This window comes from Macaca thibetana, chromosome 19 (genome assembly GCF_024542745.1).
Source record: "Macaca thibetana thibetana isolate TM-01 chromosome 19, ASM2454274v1, whole genome shotgun sequence".
Taxonomy (NCBI): domain Eukaryota; kingdom Metazoa; phylum Chordata; class Mammalia; order Primates; family Cercopithecidae; genus Macaca; species Macaca thibetana.
The window spans coordinates 15,581,834-15,606,930 of NC_065596.1; the positions used below are offsets into that span (position 1 = coordinate 15,581,834).

Sequence of the window (25,097 nt, forward strand, 5' to 3'; positions counted from 1 at the left end):
GGCTTCAACAGAAAGAGGTATCAGGGGGCTGGGATGGGGGTCAATGGGGGAAGGCCCTGGGGTCAATAGGCGGGAGCCTTGCAGCCAACTCCCTGGATTTCGGGGGTCAGTGAGGCCAGCATCACTTGCTCCAGCAGCCTAACAACTAGGACACAGGGGTCCACTAAAACCAGGGCCCACCCCAGGCCTCTGACCCTCACCCACAGATGAGTTCCTGTCCAGTCTGGAGAGCTATGAGATCGCCTTCCCCACCCGCGTGGACCACAACGGGGCACTGCTGGCCTTCTCGCCACCTCCTCCCCGGAGGCAGCGCCGGGGCACCGGGGCCACAGCCGAGTCCCGCCTCTTCTACAAGGTGGCCTCACCCAGCACCCACTTCCTGCTGAACCTGACCCGCAGCTCCCGTCTACTGGCAGGGCACGTCTCTGTGGAGTACTGGACACGGGAGGGCCTGGCCTGGCAGAGGGCCGCCCGGCCCCACTGCCTCTATGCTGGTCACCTGCAGGGCCAGGCCAGCAGCTCCCATGTGGCCATCAGCACCTGTGGAGGCCTGGTGAGCAGAGGATTCTGGAAAGTGGCAGGGGGCGGGGAATGCCTACTAGTTTGGAAGTTAAGAAAAACACTTCTACATAAAGGTCAGAGAAGGAATGATAGCGGGACATTTTTAAAGTGTTTTGAGTGAATCAGTACTTTGGGGATGCAGCTAAAGCAGTACTTAGAGGAAAATGTATAGCCTTAGGTAAGGCCGAAAATTAATGAGCTGAACATCTATCTCAAAAAATTAGAGGCTGGGCATGGTGGCTTATGCCTGTAGTTCTAGCATTTTGGGAGGCTGAGGTGGGTGCATCCCTTGAGGTCAGGAGTTCAAGTTCAGCCTGGCCAACATGGTGAAACCCCATCTCTACTAAAACTACAAATAAAAATTAGCCAGGCATGGTGGTGTGCATATGTAATCCTAGCTACTCAGGAGGCTAAGGTGGGAGAATCGGTTGAACTCAGGAGGGGGAGGTCGCAGTGATCTGAGATCACACCACTGCACTGCAGCCTGGGGGCCTGTCTCTGTAAATATATAGTGTCTCTTTAAGTATATATATATCTCTTACATATATTTATATATATTATATATGCTTAAATACATATTTATATTTTATATATATAATTATGTGTATGTGTATCTATACACATACATTCATAATATACACATACACATATATATAATTAAAAAAACAAATTACAGGCTGAGCATAGTGGCTCATGCTTGTAATCTTAGCACTTTCGGAGGCCAAGGCAGGAGGATCATTTGAGGCCAGGAATTCGAGACCAGCCTGGGCAATATATGAAAAAATAAATCTCTATGAAAAATAAATTAAAAATTTTAAAAGTTAGCCAAACATGTTGGTGTGCTCCTATAGTCCCAGCTCCTTGGGAGGCTGAGGCAGGAGGATCACTTGAGCCCAGGAAGTTGAGGATGCAGTGACCTACGATTGCACCACTGCACTCCAGTCTGGATGACAAATTGAGACCTTGTCTCCAAAAAAAAAAAAAAAAAAAAGAGAGAGAGAAAGAAATAGCATGGATACTAATTACCTACGCTAAAAAAAAAAAAAAAAAAAATAGCAAAATAAACCTGATGAGATAAGAACGAAATCATAAAGACAGAGAGAAGGTCCCAGGGGTCCTAAGCTCCAGAGCCTGATCCTGAGAACTTTCTGTCCCACTTCTCAAAACCCAGCACGGCCTGATTGTGGCAGACGAGGAAGAGTACCTGATTGAGCCCCTACACGGTGGGCCCAAGGGTTCTCGGGGCCCAGAGGAAAGTGGACCACATGTGGTGTACAAGCGTTCCTCTCTGCGTCACCCCCACCTGGACACGGCCTGTGGAGTGAGAGGTACATCGGTCTTTCTGGGGATGGGGAGAGGGCTACACGGTATCTTTCCCTTGAGGCAGCAGTGTCTTTTTATCGAGAAAGTCAGCAGGCAGTTATGTGAGGGGAAGAATGGAGCTGCTGAGAAGGGGACACAGTGATATAATTACAGAATTCCGGCCGGGTGCAGTGGCTCACGCCTATAATCCCAGCACTTTGGGAGGCCGAGGTGGGTGGATCACCTTGAGGTCAGGAGTTCGAGACCAGCTTGGCCAACATGAAGAAACCCCGTCTCTACTAAAAATACAAAAATTAGCCCGCCATGGTGGTAAGCACCTGTAGTCCCAGCTACTCGGAGGCTGAGGCTGGAGAATCGCTTGAACCCGGGAAGCGGACGTTGTAGTGAGCCAAGATCATACCACTGCACTCCAAGCTGGGTGACAGCAAGACTCCCGTCTCAAAAAAAAATCAGGCCAGGCATGGTGGCTCACACCTGTAATCACAGCACTTTGGGAGGCCAAGGCGGGCAGATCACCTGAGGTCAGGAGTTCGAGACCAGCCTGACCAACATGGTGAAACCCCATCTCTACTAAAAATACAAAATTAGCCAGGCATGGTGGCGCATGCCTGTCATCCCAGCTACTCGGGAGACTGAGGCAGGAAAATCACTTGAACCCGGGAGGCAGAGGTTGCAGCGAGTGGAGATCGTGCCGTTGCACCCCCGCCTGGGCATCAGAGCAAGACTCCATCTCAAAAAAAAAAAAAAAAAACTAGGCAGTTCTATCCAGGGGACAGCAGAGACATATCCTCACACAGTGAACCAGTGGAGCTATGGAATAATCTTATCCCTGCTGTAGTCACCTGGCCCAGCAGTGAGTAAAACAGCCAGACAGGTGTTCAGGTATAAAACCATTCCTTCTCTAGGATTATCATCTGATCAGACAGTTAGACAGTGTGGTGATTATATCAGATACTCCAGCAGTTATACAGCCAAAAGGCCAGATTTATGATCAGACTGGTAGGAGGATGGTTGTACAATCAGGCATTTAGGAAATGAGAGAGAAGGAAAGCTATATACCAACAAAATATTTACCAGCACAGTCATACTGCCAGAAAATCAGGTCCGATCGGGCATGGTGGCTCACACCTGTAATTCTAGCACTTTGGGAGGCTGAGGCGGGGGGATCGCTTGAGCCCAGGAGTTTGACAACAGCGTGGGCAACAGAGGGAGACACCATCTCGACCAAAGATAGAAAAAGTAAGCCAGGTGTGGTGGTGGGCTCCTGTAGTCCCAGCTACTTGGGAGGCTGAGGCAGGAGAGTCCCTTGAGCCAGGTAGGTTGAGGCTCCAATGAGCCTTGAGCACACCACTGCCCTCCAGCATGGGCAACAGAGCAAGATCCTGTTTCAAAATATACATATAGAAAATCAGGGTCAGGCATGGTGGCTCACGCCTGTAATCCCAGCATTTTGAGAGGACGAGACGGGCAGATCACTTGAGGTCAGGAGATCGAGATCAGCCTGGCCAACATGGTGAAACCCCGTCTCTACTAAAAATACAAAAAAGTTAGCCAGGCATGGTGGCACATTTCCAGCTACTTGGCAGGCTGAGGCAGGAGAATCGCTTGAACCCAGGAGGTGGAGGCTGCGGTGAGTTGAGAATGCACCAATTGCACTTCAGCCTGGGCGACAAAGTGAGACTCTGTCTCAAAAAAAGAAAATCCGATGAATGTTAGATGGAAAAGCAGAACAGTGTGATATTGAATGAAGTGTATAATCAGATAGTCTTGTGAGTAGGATGCTGTGGTAGACATACAGCCACAGTCAGCTGTACAGACAGAAAAGGTGGATGACATACGATGTCACAGTTGCGTGGTCCATGAGACCATCTGGTTGTAGTACATCAGGCAGTATGATTGTTCTAACTGCAGTGCATTGCAGTTAGAACTCACTGATCTAATCAGGCAGTGCATTGATTGGAAAAGTTGCTCACCTAGAAGACAACATGTTGTCCAAGCACACAGTTCAGACAGCAAAATAGTCTGGTTCACACCATTCCATTCGGGCAGTGGAATTGTCAATGGATTGTACAATCATGCTGGTCATCATGGGACAATGGTTCAACCAACCAGCTTAGCTCTGGGACAGTCATGCAAGTGTTCGGTTGGACATTTGGGCAGTGGGGCAGGCTGGTAGCTGAACAGCTCGGCATACAGGCAGTGGAACAGCATACAGCCAACAGTGGGAGAAGTCAGGCTGTTATTCAACTCAACGGTTTGGCAGTGGGACAGTGACATCATGGTAGACTACAATATTCTCAGGTAGTAGGACATTGACAAAAAAATAGAGATGGTACTGCCAAGATGCCCTGTAGACAAACAATGAGGCAGCCAGGCACAGGGGCTCATACCTGTAATCCCAGCACTTTGGGAGGCTGAGACGGGTGGATCACTTGAGGTCAGAAGTTCAAGACCAGCCTGGCCAACATGGTGAAACACAGTCTCAATTAAAAATACAAAAATTGGCCGGGCGCGGTGGCTCAAGCCTGTAATCCCAGCACTTTGGGAGGCCGAGACGGGCGGATCACGAGGTCAGGAGATCGAGACCATCCTGGCTAACACGGTGAAACCCCATCCCTACTAAAAAATACAAAAAACTAGCCGGGCGATGTGGCAGGCGCCTGTAGTCTCAGCTACTCGGGAGGCTGAGGCAGGAGAATGGCGTAAACCCGGGAGGTGGAGTTTGCAGTGAGCTGAGATCCAGCCACTGCACTTCAGCCTGGGAGACAGAGCGAGACTCCGTCTCAAAAAATAATAATAATAATAATAAAAATACAAAAATTAGCCGGGCATGGTGGCACGTGCCTGTGATCCCAGCTACTCAGGAGACTGAGGCAGGAGAATTGCTTGAACCTGGGAGGCGGAGGTTGCAGTGAGCCGAGATCGTACCACTGCACTCCAGCCTGGGTGAAAGAATGAGACTCTGTCTGTCTCAAAAAAAAAAAAAAAAAAAAAGAATAAAAACGATGAGGTATTGGGCAGACAGACCATCACACAGGTCTTGGACAACAAGAGAAGGCAGCAGAATGACCAGAAATTGTCTGTCGGGTAGAGAGGTAGCCAGATAGAGGTTGGACAAGACAGTTGTCGGGCAGCTTTGCATCCCACCAGCAGGGCAGGGCTTAATTGCTCTACTGGGTCCCCCAGATGAGAAACCGTGGAAAGGGCGGCCATGGTGGCTGCGGACCTTGAAGCCGCCACCTGCCAGGCCCCTGGGGAATGAAACAGAGCGTGGCCAGCCAGGCTTGAAGCGATCCGTCAGCCGAGAGCGCTACGTGGAGACCCTGGTGGTGGCTGACAAGATGATGGTGGCCTATCACGGGCGCCGGGATGTGGAGCAGTACGTGCTGGCCATCATGAACATTGTAAGTGCCTTCCCCTCCCTGGGCACGCAGCCCTGAGGACCTGGAGCCAGCCTCCTGTGTTAGGCAAGGGGGTGGCTACCATCTCACCCCAATCCCTGATATGGGGACAGGCTAGAAAGGAAGGTTGCATATGGCAATGAACGAGGAGAAAGAGCATAAGCACAGTGACTACATGCAGAGGTACCCTGGGGCAGAGGGAACCTGCCTGGGCTTAAATTTCTGCTCTGCCACTTTTTAACTATCTGCCTTTGAGCAAGTGACTTCACCTCTCTGCCTTGGCTTACCTATCTGTAAAATGGGCATAATTGTGGTACCTACTTTATAAAGCTAAGGTAGATCCAGTGCATTGATAAAGTGTGTAGAACAGTTCTTGGCATGCAGTAGGTGGCATATAAGTGTTTGCTGTGTGTAAAAATACACATAGGCTGGGCACAGTGGCTCACGCCCAAGGTGAACAGATCACTTGAAGGCAGGAATTCAAGACCAGCCTGGCTAACATGGTAAAACCCTGTCTCTACTAAAAAATACAAAAAATTAGCCGGGTGTGGTGGCAGGCGCCAGTAATCCCAGCTACTCAGGAGGCTGAGGCAGGAGAATCGCTTGGACCCAGGAAGTGGAGGTTGTAGTGAGCCAAGATCATGCCACTGCACTCCAGCCTGGGTGACAGAGCAAGACTCCATCTCAAAAAAATAAAAAAGTAAACACACACCAGCCTGGGAAACATAGTGAAACCCCATCTCTACAAAACACTTAAAAATTAGTGGAGTAGGCCGGGCGCGGTGGCTCAAGCCTGTAATCCCAGCACTTTGGGAGGCCGAGACGGGCGGATCACGAGGTCAGGAGATCGAGACCATCCTGGCTAACACAGTGAAACCCTGTCTCTACTAAAAATACAAAAACTTAGCCGGGCGAGGTGGCAGGCGCCTGTAGTCCCAGCTACTCGGGAGGCTGAGGCAGGAGAATGGCGTGAACCCGGGAGGCGGAGCTTGCAGTGAGCTGAGATCCGGCCACTGCACTCCAGCCTGTGTGACAGAGCGAGACTCCGTCTCAAAAAAAAAAAAAAAAAAAAAAAATTAGTGGAGTGTGGTGGCACACACCTGTAGTCCCAGCTACTCAGGAAGCTGAGGCAGGAGGATCACTTGAGCCCAGGAGTTTGAGGCTGCAGTGGGTTATGATCCCTGTCATTCATAAATAAATAAATAAATCGCAGTAGGCTAGGCACGGTGGCTCACGCCTGTAATCCCAGCACTTTGGGAGGCCAAGGTGGGTGGATCACATGAGGTCAGGAGTTCAAGACCAGCCTGGCTAACATGGTGAAACCCCGTCTCTACTAAAAATACAAAAATTAGCTGAGCGTGGTGGTGGGCGCCTGTCATCTCAGCTACTTGGGAGGCTGAGGCAGGAGAATCGCTTGAACCCGGGAGGCGGAGGTTGCAGTGAGCCAAGATCGCACCATTGCGCTCCAGCCTGGGCAACAAGAGGGAAACTCCATCTCAAGATAGATAGGTAGGTAGGTAGGTAGGTAGATAGATAGACAGACAGACACACAGACAGACAGACAGATAGATAGATGATTGATTGATTGATAGATAGATAGATAGATAGATAGATAGATCAACCACAGCTCGCAGGTACTCATTGAGGTTAGCAGTACACACACAGGCACACATCTGTATTCATGCAGCATTCTTGCACAAGCACCTACTTATAAATTCCTACAGGGTGACCTCCCCGACTCACATTCAGATATAGTTCATTTCCATCCTAGATCTTGGGCAAGATTCTTGACTTCTCTAAGCCTCAGCGTACCACTGTATCAAATGGAAATATAATGGTAGCTACCATGGAGAGTAAGGATTGGTGGGAGGGAAGCCAGGTAGGCTACTCGGCACATAGTAAGGGCTTGATGAATGGTGCTCTCGTTTCACTGAAGCAAAAGGGGAAACAAAAAGTTTAGCAGACAGGCAGAGGATCCAAAATGTTGTGTAGCGTCATCACTGATGGCACTCTCTTGTGCCTGAGCCTGACCTCTCTCCCTAGGGCTTTCAGAATTTCCTAGGGGTTTCCTGCCAGGCACAGTGACTCACGCCTGTAATCCCAGCACTTTGGGAGGCGGAGGCAGGCAAATCACCTGAGGTCAGGAGTTCGAGACCAGCCTGGCCAACACAGTGAAACCCCGTCGCTACTAGAAATACAAAAATTAGCTGGGCGTGGTGGTGGGCACCTGTAGTCCCACCTACTCTGGAGGCTGAGGCAGGAGAATTGCTTGAACCCAGGAGGTGGAGGTTTCAGTGAGCCAAGATTGTGCCACTGCACTCCAGCCCGGGTGATAGAGTGAGACTCTGTCTCAAAAAAAAAAAAAAAATTCCTGGGGATTTCCAGACAGGAAAATGATTGCCCCAGGGCTCCAATATCCCTGCAGCCCAGCCTCTGTCTTCTGTGCCCACTCATCCCTGGGGCTGCTTCCTCCTTTCCTCTGACCACTGTCTCCAGAGCCTCCTGCCTTCACAGTTTACTTTCCTGCGGTGATGGGCAAATTGGTACCTTCAGATAGCTGTGGGATGAACCCAGACATGTATATCCCTCAGGTCGCCTCTGGGGAAAGATGCTTGAGGCAGTCAGCGGGGTAAGCAGAGGTTGGGGTCAAGTAGACAAGCTGAGCTTGGAGGAGTCTGAGAAATGTCCTGGTAAGCAATCCAGACTTGAGTCTCACTTCTGACACCTATCACCTGTGTCCTAACCTCTCTTTGCATGTCTCCTCATCTATAAATTGGGGATGATCATAGCACCTATTCATGAAAAGACTGATGCATGGCTAGGCACGGTGGCTCACACCTGTAATCCCAGCACTGTGCCAGGCCAAGATAGGAGGCTCACTTCAGGTCAGGAGTTCGAGACCAGCCTGGCCAACATGGTGAAACCCAGTCTCTACTAAACATACAAAAATTAGATGGGCATGGCTGAGCGTGGTGGCTCACACCTGTAATCCCAGCTATTCAGGAGGCTGAGGCAAGAGAATCACTTGAACCCGGGAGGCAGAGGTTGCAGTGAGCTGAGATCACGCCATTGCATTCCACCCTGGACAAAAAGAGCAAAACTCTGTCTCAAAAAAATAAATAAATAAAGTGGGCATAGTGGTGTGCCCCTGTAGTCCCAGCTACTTAGGAGGCTGAAGCAGTAGAATTATTTGAACCTGGGAGGCGGACGTTACAGTGAGCTGAGATGGCGCCACAGCACTCCAGCCTGGGCAACAGAGCGAGACTCCATCCCAAAAAACAACAGCAACGACAACAAATAGTAACAACAACAAATAGTACCTATTCATGAAAAGACTGATGCATGGCCAGGCGTGGTGGCTCACCCCTGTAATCCTGGCCCTATGGGAGGCCAGGCAGAGGATCACTTGAGGTCAGGAGTTCAAGACCAGCCTGAGCAACATACAAAGACCCCCCCATCTGTAACAACAACAAAAAAAAAAACCCAATAGCAGGTTTAGCCTAAGACCTGACGCACAGTCAGTACCTGATGAAAGCAAGCTGTTATCATTGTTTTTGCTTTTCATTTTCTACCCTGGGCTCCTCTTAAGACTCGGTCTCTCTTGTTTCTTGGAGGTCAGGTTGCCAAACTTTTCCAGGACTCGAGTCTGGGAAGCACCGTTAACATCCTCGTAACTCGCCTCATCCTGCTCACGGAGGACCAGGTGCGGGGGGCTCCCTCCCCTTCCCCTTCCCCTTCCCCTTCACACCAGCAGGTCTTGCCGTCCCCTGGGTGGTGGGCGCCCATGTACTTCCCTCTGTCCATCCCCAGCCCACTCTGGAGATCACCCACCATGCCGGGAAGTCCCTGGACAGCTTTTGTAAGTGGCAGAAATCCATCGTGAACCACAGCGGCCATGGTAATGCCATTCCAGAGAACGGTGTGGCTAACCATGACACAGCAGTGCTCATCACACGGTGAGGGGACAGGAGAGGTCTAGGACTGGGGCTGAGAAAACAGGTGGTCCAGGGAACTGTGAGAGTCCAGAGATCACTTCTGCTGGGGTCGGGAGGAGGAGGGAAGCTTGGGCCGCCCATGAGGGAGTCAGGGATGGGGAGGGGCTGCTTAAGAATAATGGGTAAGGGAGGTTTGGGGCTGTTTGGGCACTGATGCCCTCATTCACTCATTCTCTCACCCATGCACGCGTGCATTCATGGTCAGTCACTCCTGTATGCAGCTTTGGGTGGGAGGCAAAGGGCGCCTCCAAGGCAGGACTCAACCCCTAGAGTTGGGCATGGTGGCATCAGCAGGGCTTAGGGAGACAGCCCAGCCCCTTCACTGCCCCCTTCTCCTTTTACAGCTATGACATCTGCATCTACAAGAACAAACCCTGCGGCACACTAGGTATCTGAACCCCGTAGGTTTCAGGCGTCTATGAAGGCAGTGGGCTGGGGTGAGACCTGGCAGGTGGATGGGGCCAGCCAGCACCGTCCTGAGACTCCCAGTCCCATCCCCACATGCCCATCTTCCCAGGCCTGGCCCCAGTGGGTGGAATGTGTGAGCGCGAGAGAAGTTGCAGCGTCAATGAGGACATTGGCCTGGCCACGGCGTTCACCATTGCCCACGAGATCGGGCACACGTGAGGCCGGGGCACACAGGAGGGGGAGGACGGGAGGAGCTGGGCGGGTCCCTCGGCGCCCGGCAGAGCCGACACCCCTTTCCCTAGATTCGGCATGAACCATGACGGCGTGGGAAACAGCTGTGGGGCCCGTGGTCAGGACCCAGCCAAGCTCATGGCTGCCCACATTACCATGAAGACCAACCCATTCGTGTGGTCATCCTGCAGCCGTGACTACATCACCAGCTTTCTAGAGTGAGGATGCACCTGCGTGTCCCTCAGAGCGAGTCACACCCATGGTGGGGCAGGGTGCATGGGAGATGATAGAAATCAGGGCTGCTCCCTGGGACCCCCATCCAGCCGGGGCTCCTAAGCTCTTGACTTGTAGCCACCTAGCATGACAGTTGCTTTTCTCTCGAGGCAGCTCGGGCCTGGGGCTCTGCCTGAACAACCGGCCCCCGAGACAGGACTTTGTGTACCCGACAGTGGCACCGGGCCAAGCCTACGATGCAGATGAGCAATGCCGCTTCCAGCATGGAGTCAAATCGCGTCAGTGTAAATACGGGGTAGAGAGAGCCTTCCTGCTTTCCTTCCTGGGAGGGGAGGGGGCCGCTGGGGGCGGGGGAAGGAACTCTACCAGGGCACCCACCTGGGAAGTGGAGGGGTGGGAGAGCCGGGAAGGGGGATGGGGTGAGCCCCCATGGGGATCTGGGAGGACAGAGGTGCATGGAGTGTGCAAAATGTCCTAAGCAATCAGACAGTGCTTGGGAACAAAAATGGGATCCCCTGCTTCTCCAGACCCCTGATTTGAGGGGAGGGCTGGGCTGGGGGGCCACCTTCTCTGTCTGGTACATCAGACCACCTGTGGGCTACAGCAGGATCAAAGTCTCAAGACCTCTCATGGGGTAGTTTTTAACTAAACATCCAGTCCTGATGGAAATAATTTCCCTGGGGATGAGCTATCTTCCCTACTTGGCAAAGAACTAGACAGAACCTTCCAGGGACTCCCTGTCTGGAGGAGCTCTGAGCCTCCTGACCTCTCCCCACTCTTTCCCGAGGTTTAGACTCCCAAAGCCCTATTCGTGCATAGAGAAAGGAGTTGGGGGTAGGGGGTTCCACTCCCAGCTCCTCCCAGGAAGCTGGAGACCTACTGGCTTCCTGCTTCAGCCACCAGCATTCAGCCGCGGTCTGCTCCTCCTCTGCCCACCTGCCTCGATTCCCTAAATGCACCCCTAAGCTCCTCAAAGTCTCAGCCCTAGGGGCCCAGGCCCAGCCCTAGTTCTTCACACCCTCACAACTCAAAGGATCAGAGTTTTTGTGATGCCGTGTTCACGCAAAGCAGAGGGCAAGCAGCTGCCAAATTGCCCTCCCTCCATTCCGCTGCAAGACAGAGACAAACCCTGGAAAAATTTCTTTTTTTTTTTTTTTTTTTTTTTTTTTTTTTGAGACGGAGTCTCGCTCTGTTGCCCAGGCTGGAGTGCAGTGGCCGGATCTCAGCTCACTGCAAGCTCCGCCTCCCAGGTTTACACCATTCTCCTGCCTCAGCCTCCCGAGTAGCTGGGACTACAGGTGCCCGCCACCTCGCCTGGCTAGTTTTTTGTATTTTTTAGTAGAGACGGGGTTTCACCGTATTAGCCAGGATGGGCTCGATCTCCTGACCTCGTGATCCACCCATCTCAGCCTCCCAAAGTGCTGGGATTACAGGCTTGAGCCACCGCGCCCGGCCAAAATTTCTATTTCATTGACATCCCACCCTTGAGCCCCTGCACCCTAACTTAGCTGGCAACTACAGCACCCTCTAAGGAATTCCTAAAGAATTCCGAAGCTAATCCTCACCATCTGCTGTGACCCAGGTATCCTAACAACGATCGTGGTATCTGACGTTTACTGAGCTCTCACTATGTGCTAAGCATGTGCTGGGTATCATCATCTAAACTCCTGACAATCCTATTAGCCCCCAAGTTACAGAGAAAGGGACTGGGGCATAGCATAGGGAGGGTGACTTGTCCAAGGCCACAGTTCAAGACTATGACAGAGCTGGGATATAAATAGATCTCTCATGACTCTCCAAATTTTACAAAGGGGCAGGGGAGGGGAGGAGCTGTCAAAACATCAAGCTTGGGCTGGCACTGGCTATATGTTGAATTGAGCCTTCCTTTTAGTTTTTGAAGGAACATCTTTCAGGCCCTCTTGACAAAGGGGGATTTATTTACTTCATGTGACCTGGTTAATATATGTAAAGGTTCAGCCTAGTGCCTAGTCCAGAGATAGCGGTGGTCATTGTTACCCCATAATGGCATTGGTGCAAGTCCTTTCTTATCTATCCTGTCACATGCCTCATAGCCATTTATATAGGCAAGGCAGGCATTAGGCTGCCCATCTTGTAGATGAGTAAACTGAGGCCCAGAGAGGGGAAATATGTTGCAGGTCAATAGCAGAGTTGAGGTCTCTGCACAACTCAATACGCCACAGTGCCTCCTTGTGGAGAGGAGGCCAAAAGCAGTGCTGAAATCGTTCTCTTGAGGTGTCAGAAGTGGGATTGCGACCCGGCTGATGTAATATTTTTAGATATGGCCAGGAGGACACAGGCTAAGTTTATAGCTGAGAAGTGTCCTCTAAAACGCAGAAGGCAGAGACTCTAGAGGACCTTTGAGTTAGAATGTGTCTGAGAGTAACTCTTCCAACTTCTCACGTATGTACAGGTATCTCTAAGGGGCTGACCTAGGAAGGGTCCTTTCCAATGGCCATTGATTGATCCAGTCCCACAACTGGAAAGCTTACAAGAATTGGGTTCAAAGAGGGGATTACACTTGATAATTACAGAAGGACCACCTACTTCTTTTTTTTTTTTTTTTTTTTTTTTTTTTTTTTTTGAGATGGAGTCTCACTCTGTCGCCCAGGCTGGAGTGCAGTGGCATGATCTCGGCTCACTGCAAGCTCTGCCTCCCAGGTTCATGCCATTCTCCTGCCTCAGCCTCCCAAGTAGCTGGGACTACAGGTGCCCACCACCACGCCTGGCTAATTTGTTGTATTTTTAGTAGAGACAGGGTTTCATCAAGTTAGCCAGGATGGTCTCAATGACCTCGTGATCCACCTGCCTTGGCCTCCCAAAGTGCTGGGATTACAGGCGTGAGCCACTGCACCCGGCCAGGACCACCTACTTCTTAGAGGAAAGATGGTGGGAGGTTGCTTAGGATGTGGGCCAAGAGGGTCAGAGATTTTGCTTCACCTGAACTCAGTGGGGCTTCTCCAGGGATATTAACCTGGGTCAGAGTGAGTCCCTGGGACTGGTCCAGCCTGTGTAGGATTCAGACGGGAAGAAGGCGCGGATTTTTCACCTGGAGAAAGACAGGAATGTCCCACACCTAATTTGGCATTGTCCCCTCCCAAACTTCCACCCCTCCCCATAGCTTAAAAGTGTTGGGGGCTTCTCCAGTTTAGATGGGGGAACAAAGAGAACCAACAAGCTGGAAAAAACTAGAGTTGAGGCCTTTGGCCTAGTCATCATCCAGGCCGATTTCTCAGAACCACTACTTTCTCTTCAGCTACTTTGCCCACCCCATAATAGAACCCCAAATCCTTCCTGTTCATTCCTCAGTAGGTCCCAAGTTTCCTTCCAGAAACTCAGAAGGCACCAGAAGCTGAATTGCAAAGTTTATTAGAGCACAGACTCTGAATTAAAGAGCTGAGTTAAACTCCAGGCTACTCCCTTAGTAGTTGTGTGACCTCTAGCAAGTGACCTTACCTGTCTAAAGCTTGGTTTTCTCCCAGTAAGATGGGGTAGTACTGCCTAAAGGGGTATATGGCATGTATAAGGTGTTCCATAAATGGAGCTTATTGGCAGAGGATAAGTCACAGGCCATGCCCCGCAATGGGATGCATGAAGACCCACTGAGAGCCAGGAAGGGAGTACGGTGCTCTCTGCTCCGGGGCCGGCAGTGAGCCGGACATCTGGGTCCTCCCAAGCCGGGCGGGCTGCCCCAGGGAGGAATAGAGGGGGGCGAGCCTGAGCGGGCGCCTCGGCCCGCAGGAGGTCTGCAGCGAGCTGTGGTGTCTGAGCAAGAGCAACCGGTGCATCACCAACAGCATCCCGGCCGCCGAGGGCACGCTGTGCCAGACGCACACCATCGACAAGGGGGTGAGCGCCGGCCAGGGCCCCCAACCGGGCCACGCCCCAGATCCACCTCCCGAGTTGGCCACGCCCACTTGTCTGTCCTTTGGCCTATTGTCTGCTCCCTCCCGTATTGGACACGCCCGCCATCTATACTCCCTCGGCTGCGGCCACGCCTACTGCATGTTCCTTCCCTCGTTGGCCACGCCCACCACCTATGCGTCCCTCGGTTCTGGCCACGCCTACTGTTTGCTCACTCCGGCGTTTTCCACGCCCACCGTCTAATAATTTCCTCGGCTCTGGCCACGCCTACTATTTGCTCTCTCCCTTATTGGCCACGCCCATCCCCTGTGCGGCCCTTGGCTCTGGCCACGCCTACTGCCTGTAGGTCCCTCCCCCGGCCTGAAGCCACGCTCCACCTCGTCTCGAAGCTTATCGTGGTCCTGTCTACACCCCTCCCCGTTCAGCTCGCTGTGCTCAGGCCACGCCTCTCGCTTGTAGCTTGTCTGTCTCCCAGACCACTCTCCTACGTAACCTAAACCTGTCCCTATCTTCAGACCCCGCCTCTGCCCATCCCCTTCCTGCCCCATCCTGAAGAGGCTGAGATTTCTTTGGCTGGGGCCTGGAGTGGGGAACGGTGCATGGGGCCCGCAAGTGTTCTCCGGGCTGGACTCACTCCTTCCTGTCTCCCCCAACCCAGTGGTGCTACAAACGGGTCTGTGTCCCCTTCGGGTCGCGCCCGGAAGGCGTGGACGGAGCCTGGGGGCCGTGGACTCCTTGGGGCGACTGCAGCCGGACGTGTGGCGGCGGCGTGTCCTCTTCCAGCCGTCACTGCGACAGCCCCAGGTCAGCCCTCAGGACCCCCACCCGGAAGGGCAGCGCGACCCCCGCCCCCATCTCCCCCTGCCTCATCTCTCTTCTATCCCACCACCCCTTCCAGGCCAACCATCGGGGGCAAGTACTGTCTGGGTGAGAGAAGGCGGCACCGCTCCTGCAACACGGATGTGAGTTCCCCCAAACCTCTTGAGGAGTAGGGGGAGGAAGCATTAAAAAAAGCTATCAGAGGCCTGGCACAGTGGCTCATGCCTGTAATTCCAACATTGTGCGAGGCCAAGGCGGGCGGATCACCTGAGGTCAGGAGTTTGAGACTAGCCTGGCCAACATGGCGAACTCTGTCTCTACTAAAAATGCAAAAATTAGCCGGGCGTGGTGGTGGACTCCTGTAATCCCAGCTACTCGGGAGACTGAGGCAGGAGAATCGCTTGAACCCGGGAGGCGGAGGATGCAGTGAGCCGAGATCATACCACTGCAATCCAGCCTGGGTGACAGAGCAAAACTCCATCTCAAAAGAAAAAAAAAAAAAGCTATCAGAGTGCTTCATTCGGGCACCTGCTGCCTCCTAGGGAACCTGCAGCTGCCACCCCTCTCTTCCCTCCTCTCCCTAACCCCCACCACCTTCCCATCCGCAACGCCTCCTCCTTAAAGACCTGGCCCCTTCCAGCTCTCTTCCTCCTGCATTTAGACTACGAGACCCCACCTTGAAATCACTGCTTGGCCCTCACAACCCCCTACCATCCAGTCTGTCCCTTCCCTTTACAGCCCAACTTCCCCCGAAGAGTCCCACCCCTGCCTTCTGTCATCCCCCAAAGTTGTAGCTGAAGCTTCCTCTCACCAAACCCAGTGACTGGTGTCTGTCCTCTGCTTGTGCCCTCAGCTGACCTAGGACCACCGGTGAGCAGCAAGAAGTTTGCTGGGGAGGGGGTGTTTCAGAGGGCAGTGAGAGCTTTGGACTTCTCAGCCTCCTATGTGGGGGAACCCAGGTCTTCAGAGAATCCACATGCTGGCACCTTCTATAAACTCTGATCCCTTCCAGACTTTCTCTCTCAAGAAAGACTCCATGTGGCCAGGCGCAGTAGCTCACGCCTGTAATCCCAGCACTTTGGGAGGCTGAGGCAGGTGGATCACCTGAGGTCAAGAGTTCAAGACCAGCCTGACCAACATGACAAAACCCCGTCTCTATTAAAAATACAAAAATTAGGCTGGGCGCAGTGGCTCACACCTGCAATCCCAGCCTTTTGGGAGGCCGAGGCAGGTGTATCACCTGAGGTCAGAAATTCAAGACCAGCCTGGCTAACATGGTAAAACACCGCTTCTACTAAAAATACAAAAAAGTACCTAGACGTGGTGGCGGGCGCCTGTAATCCCAGCTACTCAGGAGGCTGAGGCAGGAGAATCACTTGAACCTGGGAAGTGGAGGTTGCAGTGAGCCAAGATTTCGTCATTGCATTCCAGCTTGGGCAACAAAAGCGAAACTCTGTCTAAAAGGAGAAAAAAAAAAAAGGCCGGGCGCGGTGGCTCACGCCTGTAGTCCCAGCTGCTTGGGAGGCTGAGGCAGGAAAATGGTGTGAACCCACGAGGCTGAGCTTGCAGTGAGCCAAGATGGCACCACTGCACTCTAGCCTGGGTGACAGAGTGAGACTCCGTCTCAAAAAAAAAAAAAAAAAAACAAATACAACAATTAGCCAGGCACAGTGGCACGCACCTGTAATCCCAGCTACTCCGGAGGCTGAGGCAGGAGAATCACTTGAACCCAGGAGATGGAGGTTGCAGTGAGCCGAGATCGTGCCACTGTACTCCAACCTGAGCGACAGAGTGAGATTTTGCCTCAAAAAAAAAAAAAAAAGGAAAGAAAAAACACGCGAGCAAGCAAGAAAGATTCCATTGTCTGAAATGAGAAATCCAAGTGTGTCCTGCCCAGCTCACCCCCAAACCTCTAATGCGGGATCCAGTCCTATCTCAGATGTGTCTAAATGCCCAGCCCAGGCTACCTTCCAGGCCTAGTCTCATCCAGACCATCACACCATCCTCCCTGGCCTCCCTGCCTCTAGCCTCCCTCCTCCAGCCCATCCTTCTCTGAGCACCCCTTTTCTGCTCTGACTCCATCCCCGCAAACCTGGTCTCCCTCCATCTCTCCTCTCCTGCCCCCAGGACTGCCCGCCTGGCTCCCAGGACTTCAGAGAAATGCAGTGTTCTGAATTCGACAGCATCCCCTTCCGTGGGAAATTCTACACGTGGAAAACGTACCGGGGAGGTGAGTGTGGGACTCCGAAGGCCGTGGGGCTGTGAAGGGCAGCTGTGGGAGTGTCCATCAGCCGGTGGATGAATGCAGCATCCCGGGGTCTGCCCTGAGCCCTGTCCCCACCCAGGGAGCCAGAGTACCCAGGATACGGTACCATGGGGGTTCAACTGGACACTGGGAGCCCCCACTCCCTCTGCCCAAGCTGCCCATCCTCTTGGGTCTGGGGTCTGTCCCGCTTGGCCTCACTCCCCTAGGGAGCGAGGAAGGAGTTCCAGGGTGGCCTGGCCCGTGGGGTGACGGGGCCGTGCCCCCCAGGGGGCGTGAAGGCCTGCTCGCTTACGTGCCTAGCGGAAGGCTTCAACTTCTACACGGAGAGGGCGGCAGCCGTGGTGGACGGGACACCCTGCCGTCCAGACACGGTGGACATTTGCGTCAGCGGCGAATGCAAGGTGGAGGGGACTCCCAGGGAGGTGGAGAGGGGATAGGGAGCGGAGGTGGGTTAGGGGGTCGCCTTGCTCACCCCTTCTCCACGCAGCACGTGGGCTGCGACCGAGTCCTGGGCTCCGACGTGCGGGAGGACAAGTGCCGAGTGTGTGGCGGTGACGGCAGTGCCTGCGAGACCATTGAGGGCGTCTTCAGCCCAGCCTCACCTGGGGCCGGTGAGAGCCTCCAGCTTCCCTCCCACGCTCCTTGCATGGGCCAGCTGGCTGGGGGTGGAGCTAATCCCACTGCAGTAGCTGAGAACACTAACTCCTCAGACCCCAGGGGCGCCGTGGAGTGTCAGGAGTCCCCAAAAGTCCTGGGGACTCAGCCAGGTGAAGTGGCTCAAGCCTGTAATCCCATCGCTTTGGGAGGCTGAGGCAGGAGGATCACTTGAGACCAGGAGTTGAGACCAGCCTGGCCAACGTGGTGAAACCCCATTTCTACTAAAAATACAAAAATTAGCCGGACATGGTGGTGAGCACCTGTAATCACAGCTACTCGGGAGGCGGAGGCACGAGAATTGCTTGAACCTGCGAGGTGGAGATTGCAGTGAGCCGAGATCACGCCACTGCACTCCAGCCAGAGCGAGACTCTATCTCAAAAAAAAAAAGAGTGTCTCAGGAGATGGGACCCTGAATCTCTCTCCTCTGCCTCCTGGAGGAGCTCCTGCCACGTCTGGGTGGAAGCGAGTGTCACTTTCCATCCTCCGTGAGCCAGAGGAGCTGGGGGAATGTTCTATGCCAGCAAGGAAAGGCTTCCTATGGGAGGGGATATTCAGAAAGTGTTGAAAGTACCTTTTCCAGCTTGGACTTTGGGCGAGTGAGAGAGAGCCCAGGGAGTGGGCAAGAGGGGAGGAGGCTCAGGAAATATCTGGAAGGCTGCACAAGCCGAGTGTGTCCAGGTGAGGCAGGAGTAGGTGGCAGAGTGTGAGTTTCCTTCCCCAGGTGGCGTCCCATTGGGGTTTTACAATAAGCAGCCTGGTCACTGGCATCAAAAGTGAGACAGGCATGGTGGCTCACGCCTGTAATCCCAGTGCTTTGGGAGGCTGAAGTGGGAGAATCCCTTGAGCCCAGAAGTTTGAGACCAGCCTGGGCAACTCAGGGAGACCCCAACTCTACAAAAAGAAAAAAAAAATTTTTTTTTTGAGACGGAATCTCACTCTGTCACCCAGGCTAGAGTGCAGTGGCTTGATCTTGGCTCACTGCATCCTCTGCCTCCCAGGTTCAAGATATTCTCCTGCCTCACCCTCCCAAGTAGCCGGGACTACAGACGTGCACTATACACCCGGTTAATTTGTGTATCTTTAGAAGAGATGGGGTTTCACCATATTGGCCAGGCTGGTCTGGAACTCCTGACCTCAAGTGATCCGCCCGCCTAGGCCTCCCAAAGTGCTAGAATTACAGGTGTGAGCCACCACACCCGGCCAAACGCTACAAAATTCTTTTTTGGGGGGTCTCGCTCTGTCACCCAGGCTAGAGTGCAGTGGCGCCATCTCGGCTCACTACAAGCTCCGCCTCCTGAGTTCACGCCATTCTCTTGCCTCAGCCTCCCAAGCAGCTGGGACTACAGGTGCCCACAACCACACCTGGCTAATTTTTTGTATTTTTAGTAGAGACGGGGTTTCACCGTGTTAGCCAGGACGGTCTCAATCTCCTGACGTCATGACCCACCCACCTCAGCCTCCCAAGGTGCTGGGATTACAGGCATGAGCCACCGCACCCGGCTACAAAATTATTTTAATTAGGTGGGTGTGGTGGCATACACCTGTAGTTCCAGGTACTTCGGAGGCTGAGAGGCAGGAGGATCCCTTGAGCCCAGGAGGTCAAGGCTGCCGTAAGCTATGATCGCACCACTGCACTCCAGCCTGGGTGACAGAGTGAGATCCTGTATTTAAAAAAAAAAAAAAACTGGGAGGCTCATACCGGCATACCGGTAGTCCCAGCACTTTGGGAGGCTGAGGCAAGAGGATCACTTGAGCCCAGGAGTTTTGAGACCAGCCTGAGCAACTTAAGGAGACCCCAACTCTACAAAAAAAAAAAAAAAAAAAAAGAAAAGAAAAAGAAAGTTTTTTTTAGTTAGCCAGGTGTGGTGGCTCATGCCTGTAGTCCCAGCTACTCGAGAAGCTGAGGTGGGAGGATCACTTGAGCCTAGGAGTCTGAGGCTACAGTGAGCCAAGATCACTCCACTGCACTCCAGCCTGGGCAACATAGAGATCCTGTCTCCAAAAAAGAAAGAAAGAGAAAAAAAAAAAAATCCCAACCCAGCCATTTCCTAGCAGTCAAATCTGGTCAAGTTCCTTAACTTCTCTGAGCCTCAGTTTTGTCATCCCTAAAATGGGGATAATGAAATACCTGGTTCACAAGGGTGGGGCAGAGGTGCAGTCAGATGTGCATTTAGTGCAGTAACAGTTAGCTGTTATCCTCATGGGCCAGGGACAGGGGAGGCAGACAGGTGTTGGGGACATGCCAAGTGGGTGACATCTGAGCTCTGCTGTTCAGGGTACGAGGATGTCGTCTGGATTCCCAAAGGCTCCGTCCACATCTTCATCCAGGATCTGAACCTCTCTCTCAGTCACTTGGGTGAGCAGACGGTGGGTAGGGGATGAGGATTAGGGGTCAGTGGGGAGGGAGGTTTCAACATGTCTGGAATTCTGAACCCTGCACTGTCCCCCAGCCCTGAAAGGAGACCAGGAGTCCCTGCTGCTGGAGGGGCTGCCCGGGACCCCCCAGCCCCACCGCCTGCCCCTGGCTGGGACCACCTTTCAGCTGCGACAGGGGCCAGACCAGTTCCAGAGTCTGGAAGCCCTGGGACCGATTAATGCCTCTCTCATCGTCATGGTAACAGGGAGACTGGGGGCAAGGTGCAGCCTTTGGTATTAGAGACTCCGTGCCATCCTTACACTGACTGCCGCCCCTTCTTCCAGGTGCTGGCCCGGACCGAGCTGCCTGCCCTCCGCTACCGCTTCAATGCCCCCATCACCCGTGACTCCCTGCCCCCGTACTCCTGGCACTATGCGCCCTGGACCAAGTGCTCGGCCCAGTGTGCAGGCGGTGAGGCCGGGGATGGGGGCAGTACAAGATACCTGGGCTGAGGTTCTCTGGGCCGGGAGGGGCTGAGCAGGCCTCTCACCCTCCCCCAGGTAGCCAGGTGCAGGCGGTTGAGTGCCGCAACCAGTTGGACAGCTCCGCGGTCGCCCCCCACTACTGCAGTGCCCACAGCAAGCTGCCCAAGAGGCAGCGCGCCTGCAACACGGAGCCTTGCCCGCCAGAGTGAGTGCCGCCAGGGGGCAGTGTTGCTCAGGGTGGGAGGAGCGTGCTCCCTGGAGTCAAGAGCGAGTGCTCCAGGGGGGTGGGGGCCAGGTTAGTGCAGGATCGGAGTGACAGTGGGCTGAGTGCTGCAGTGATGGTTCTATAGGACTTATGGGGGAGTCCAAGGTAATAGTGCCCCCAAGGTGGCGGTCAAGGTTGCATGGCCCTGGAGTCAGAATGATGGCGCTGCCTGATCACCCGCATTGTCCAAAGATTTATTTGTCCTTAGGGTAATGCACCTCGCTGCCCCCAGTTTGGGTGCAGGCTAACAATGCCCCAAGTGTGGAATGTGGAGGTGCTTGGTGCTGGTATCCATATGAGGCTGGGTGGTTGGAAGGGGAGGGTAGGCTATACTGCCCCCTGCTCTCGTATTGGGACCCCCCTGCCCTGCTTACTTGCTCAGACCCCTTCATCTCCTACAGCTGGGTTGTAGGGAACTGGTCGCGCTGCAGCCGCAGCTGCGATGCGGGCGTGCGCAGCCGCTCGGTCGTGTGCCAGCGCCGCGTCTCGGCCGCGGAGGAGAAGGCGCTGGACGACAGCGCATGCCCGCAGCCGCGCCCACCTGTGCTGGAGGCCTGCCACGGCCCCACTTGCCCTCCGGAGTGGGCGGCCCTCGACTGGTCTGAGGTCAGCCGCCCCCTTCCTTCGCGCCCACTCCCTATGCAGAGAGGGACGGGGACTGGGATGCCCAGGTGGGGTGTCCACGGAGAAGCCTCTGCGCGGTCTCCAGGTTAGCTGTCCCATCCTCACTTCGCACTGGGGCAGCACCCTGAGCACGAAACGCCCCTTCCAACTGCAGTGCACCCCCAGCTGCGGGCCGGGCCTCCGCCACCGCGTGGTCCTTTGCAAGAGCGCAGACCACCGTGCCACGCTGCCCCCGGCACACTGCTCACCCGCCGCCAAGCCGCCGGCCACCATGCGCTGCAACTTGCGCCGCTGTCCCCCGGCCCGCTGGGTGGCTGGCGAGTGGGGTGAGGTAGGAGGGTGCGCCTCAGAGGGGTGGGTGCCAGGGCAGGGGCTGCGGGGCAGCAACTGAGTGGTGCCCCCTCGCAGTGCTCTGCACAGTGCGGCTTAGGGCAGCAGCAGCGCTCCGTGCGCTGCACCAGCCACACGGGCCAGGCGTCACACGAGTGCACGGAAGCCCTGCGGCCGCCCACCACGCAGCAGTGTGAAGCCAAGTGCGACAGCCCGACCCCCGGGGACAGCCCTGAAGGTATGTGAGTGACCAGCCAGGGCGCGCCAGGAGGGTCCTGGCCAGAGCCAGCCACAGAGGGCATTGGGGGTCCTGACTATTCATCCTAGAACTTCTGGAACCTCTGAAATGCGTTGCTCTGTCTCTGCCAGGCCGTCCTTCACCATCTTCTCCCTGCAAGCATTTATTAAGTGCCACTGTATGCTGAGTGTTCCAGGCACCCGACCCTCTGTGCACTAAAACTTGTGTCATTTCCCCAGTCACTTTCATAACCTGTACCTATTCATCTCCACCTGTAGCACAATTTACTGAATATTTTTCCTTTAAATTGGTTTTTCAACCTCAGGCACTAGTGACATTTTGAGCTAGATGATTGTCATGGGGAGCTGTCCAGCGCATTGTAGGGTTTTTGTTTGTTTTTGTTTTTTGGAGAGATGGGATCTTGCTGTGTTACTCTGGTCTCCAACTCCTGGTCTCAAGCAATCCTCCCACCTCGGCCTCCCAAAGCGCTGGGATTACAGGCATGAGCCACTGTGCCAGCCTGTAAGATGTTTAGTAGCATCCCTGGCTTCTACCCACTGGGCACCAGTAGCAACCCTCTCCCAAGTTATGACAACTAAAAATGTCTCCAGACATTGCCCAGTGTCCCCTGGGGGGTCAAAATCGATCAATTCCCTTGAGAACCACTGCTTGGAAGTATACACATTTTTTTCTGCCTAGGTAAAATTTTTTATTTTTTCATTTACTTTTTTTTTTTTTTTTTTTTTTTTGAGGTGGAGTCTTGCTTTATCACCCAGGCTGGAGTGCTGTGACGTGATCTCGGCTCACTGCAAGCTCCGCCTCCTGGGTTCAATCAATTCTCCTGCCTCAGCCCACTGGGTAGCTGGGAGTATAGGTGCCCGCCACCACGCTCAGCTAATTTTTGTATTTTTCGTAGAGACGGGATTTCACCATGTTGGTCAGGCTGGTCTCAAACTCCTGACCTCATGATCCGCTGGCCTTAGCCTCCCAAAGTGCTGGGATTAAAGGCGTGAGCCGCCACACCCGGCCATATTTACTTATTTATTTATGAGACCGGGACTCACTTTGTCACCCAGGTTGGAGTGCAGCAGAACAATCTCGACTCACTGCACCTCCACCTCCCAGGCTCGAGCGATCCTCCTATCTCAGCCCCTACAAGTCTCCACAAGGACTACAGGCAAAAGCCACAGTGTCCAGTTAATTTTTGTATTCTTTGATAGAGATGGGGTTTCACCATGTTGCCCAGGCTGGTCTTGAACTCCTGGTCTCAAGCAACCCACCCGCCTCAGCCTCCCAGAGTGCTGGGATTACAGGCGTGAGCCACTGCACCTGGCCGCAATTTTTTTTTTTTTCTTTTTTTGAAACAGAGTCTCACTCTGTTGCCCAGGCTATAGTGCAGTGGCACAATCTCAGCTCACTGCAATCTCCACTTCCTGGATACAAGTGATTCTCCTGTCTCAGCCGCCTGAGTAGCTGGGATTACAGGCGCGTGCCACCACGCCCAGCTAATTTTTGTATTTTTAGTAGAGACAGTGTTTCACCATATTGGCCAGGCTGGTCTCAAACTCCTGACCTCAGGTGATCTGCCCACCTTGGCGTCCTGAAGTGCAGGGATTACAGGCATGAGCCACCGCACTGGGCCTGTAAATTTATTTTTGATAGAGAACAACTAATTTATTAGTCTGGGCACTGCAACCAAACTACCTGGGTTCATCTTCCACCTCTGTGTTTTTGTTTCTTTATCTGTCAAGGGATGTAAATGATATATTCACTTGAGGGGTGCCCCAGAACGGAGTTGGAATAAAATGATCCACCCAGGCCAGGTGAGGTGACTCACGGCTGTAATCCCAGCACTTTGGGAGGCTGAACTGGAAAGATTGCCTGAGCCCAGGAGTTGGAGACCAGCCTGAGAAACATAGTAACACAAAAGATAAAATTAGGCTGGGTGTGGTGGCTCACACCTGTACTCCCAACACTTTGGGAGGCCAAGGTGGGCAGATCACCTGAGGTCGGGAGTTTGAGACCAACCTGGCCAAAATGGCGAAACCCTAGATCTACTAAAAATACAAAATTAGCCAGGGGTGGTGGCGTGCGCCTGTAATCCCAGCTGAGTGAGGGAGCCTGAGGCAGGAGAATCTCTTGAACCCGGGAGGTGGAGGTTGCAGTGAGCCAAGATTGCGCCACTGCACTCCAGCCTGGGCAACCAAAAAAAAAAAAAAATCCATCTGTAGCTTTTAATTTGCCCCAGGTCCTGCCATAAATCACTGGCCACTAGATGGAAGCCGGTTTCCATCCATAGTCATCAACAGACATCATGATCACACAAAATATGTCAATGCCCGGCAAAATACCCTGACTCACCCACTCAGCTGGGGCTCAAGATCTTCAGTTTTGTTGTTGTTTTGATTTGTTTTTGTTTTTGTGACAGAATCTTGCTCTGTCACCCAGGCTGGAGTGCAGTGGCCCGATCTCGGCTCACTGCAAGCTCCGCCTCCCAGATTCACACCATTCTCCTGCCTCAGCCTCCCGAGTAGCTGGGACTACAGGCGCCCGCCACCACGCCTGGCTAATTTTTTGTATTTTTAGTAGAGACGGGATTTCACCGTGTTAGCCAGGATGGTCTCGATCTCCTGACCTCATGATCCGCTTGTCTCAGCCTCCCAAAGTGCTGGGATTACAGGTGTGAGCTACCGCACCCAGCCTATCTTCAGTTTATTAAAAAGGAAAACAAGTGAGGATTACAGCCCCAATTGGACATTTTTTCCTGGGTGCTATGAAAAGGAACAACGGAAAGGAAAGGGAATATTTGTCTTCTTTTGTTTTATTGGGTGGTGTGTGTTTGTTTGACAGAGTCTCGCTCTGTCGCCCAGGCTACAGTGCAGTGATGCCATCATAGGTCCCTGCAGCCTCCACCTCCTGGGCTGAAGCGATCCTCCAGCCTCAGCCTCTTGAGTAGCTGGGACTACAGGCACCTGCCACAACGCCTGGCTAATTTTTCCTTTTTTGTTTGTTTGTTTTCTG

The 25,097-nt window shown here is 53.5% G+C and overlaps 1 protein-coding gene and 1 long non-coding RNA gene across 5 annotated transcripts in view; one reads left to right on the top strand and one right to left on the bottom strand.

Moving 5' to 3' along the window:
- LOC126942911 (uncharacterized) overlaps positions 1-25,097 on the bottom strand; it is a 600,821-nt gene that overhangs the window by 370,055 nt on the left and 205,669 nt on the right. The window lies entirely within an intron of this gene.
- Positions 1-25,097, top strand: part of ADAMTS10 (ADAM metallopeptidase with thrombospondin type 1 motif 10) — a 29,338-nt gene that overhangs the window by 2,654 nt on the left and 1,587 nt on the right. The window contains exons 3-24 of one of the 4 annotated variants that reach the window (XM_050770076.1): positions 207-553; positions 1,733-1,889; positions 5,071-5,288; positions 8,905-8,988; positions 9,096-9,241; positions 9,625-9,668; positions 9,798-9,903; positions 9,991-10,137; positions 10,307-10,448; positions 13,913-14,020; positions 14,694-14,839; positions 14,934-14,997; positions 16,982-17,084; positions 17,388-17,521; positions 17,608-17,731; positions 20,054-20,134; positions 20,229-20,392; positions 20,479-20,605; positions 20,695-20,824; positions 21,286-21,490; positions 21,663-21,839; positions 21,917-22,076. In XM_050770076.1, coding sequence (XP_050626033.1) covers positions 207-553; positions 1,733-1,889; positions 5,071-5,288; positions 8,905-8,988; positions 9,096-9,241; positions 9,625-9,668; positions 9,798-9,903; positions 9,991-10,137; positions 10,307-10,448; positions 13,913-14,020; positions 14,694-14,839; positions 14,934-14,997; positions 16,982-17,084; positions 17,388-17,521; positions 17,608-17,731; positions 20,054-20,134; positions 20,229-20,392; positions 20,479-20,605; positions 20,695-20,824; positions 21,286-21,490; positions 21,663-21,839; positions 21,917-22,076 — 3,114 coding nt within the window. Of the gene's footprint in view, positions 1-206; positions 554-1,732; positions 1,890-5,070; positions 5,289-8,904; positions 8,989-9,095; positions 9,242-9,624; positions 9,669-9,797; positions 9,904-9,990; positions 10,138-10,306; positions 10,449-13,912; positions 14,021-14,558; positions 14,840-14,933; positions 14,998-16,981; positions 17,085-17,387; positions 17,522-17,607; positions 17,732-20,053; positions 20,135-20,228; positions 20,393-20,478; positions 20,606-20,694; positions 20,825-21,285; positions 21,491-21,662; positions 21,840-21,916; positions 22,077-25,097 lie in introns of those variants that run through there. The other 3 variants (XM_050770077.1, XM_050770078.1, XM_050770079.1) reach the window with 3 other exon arrangements.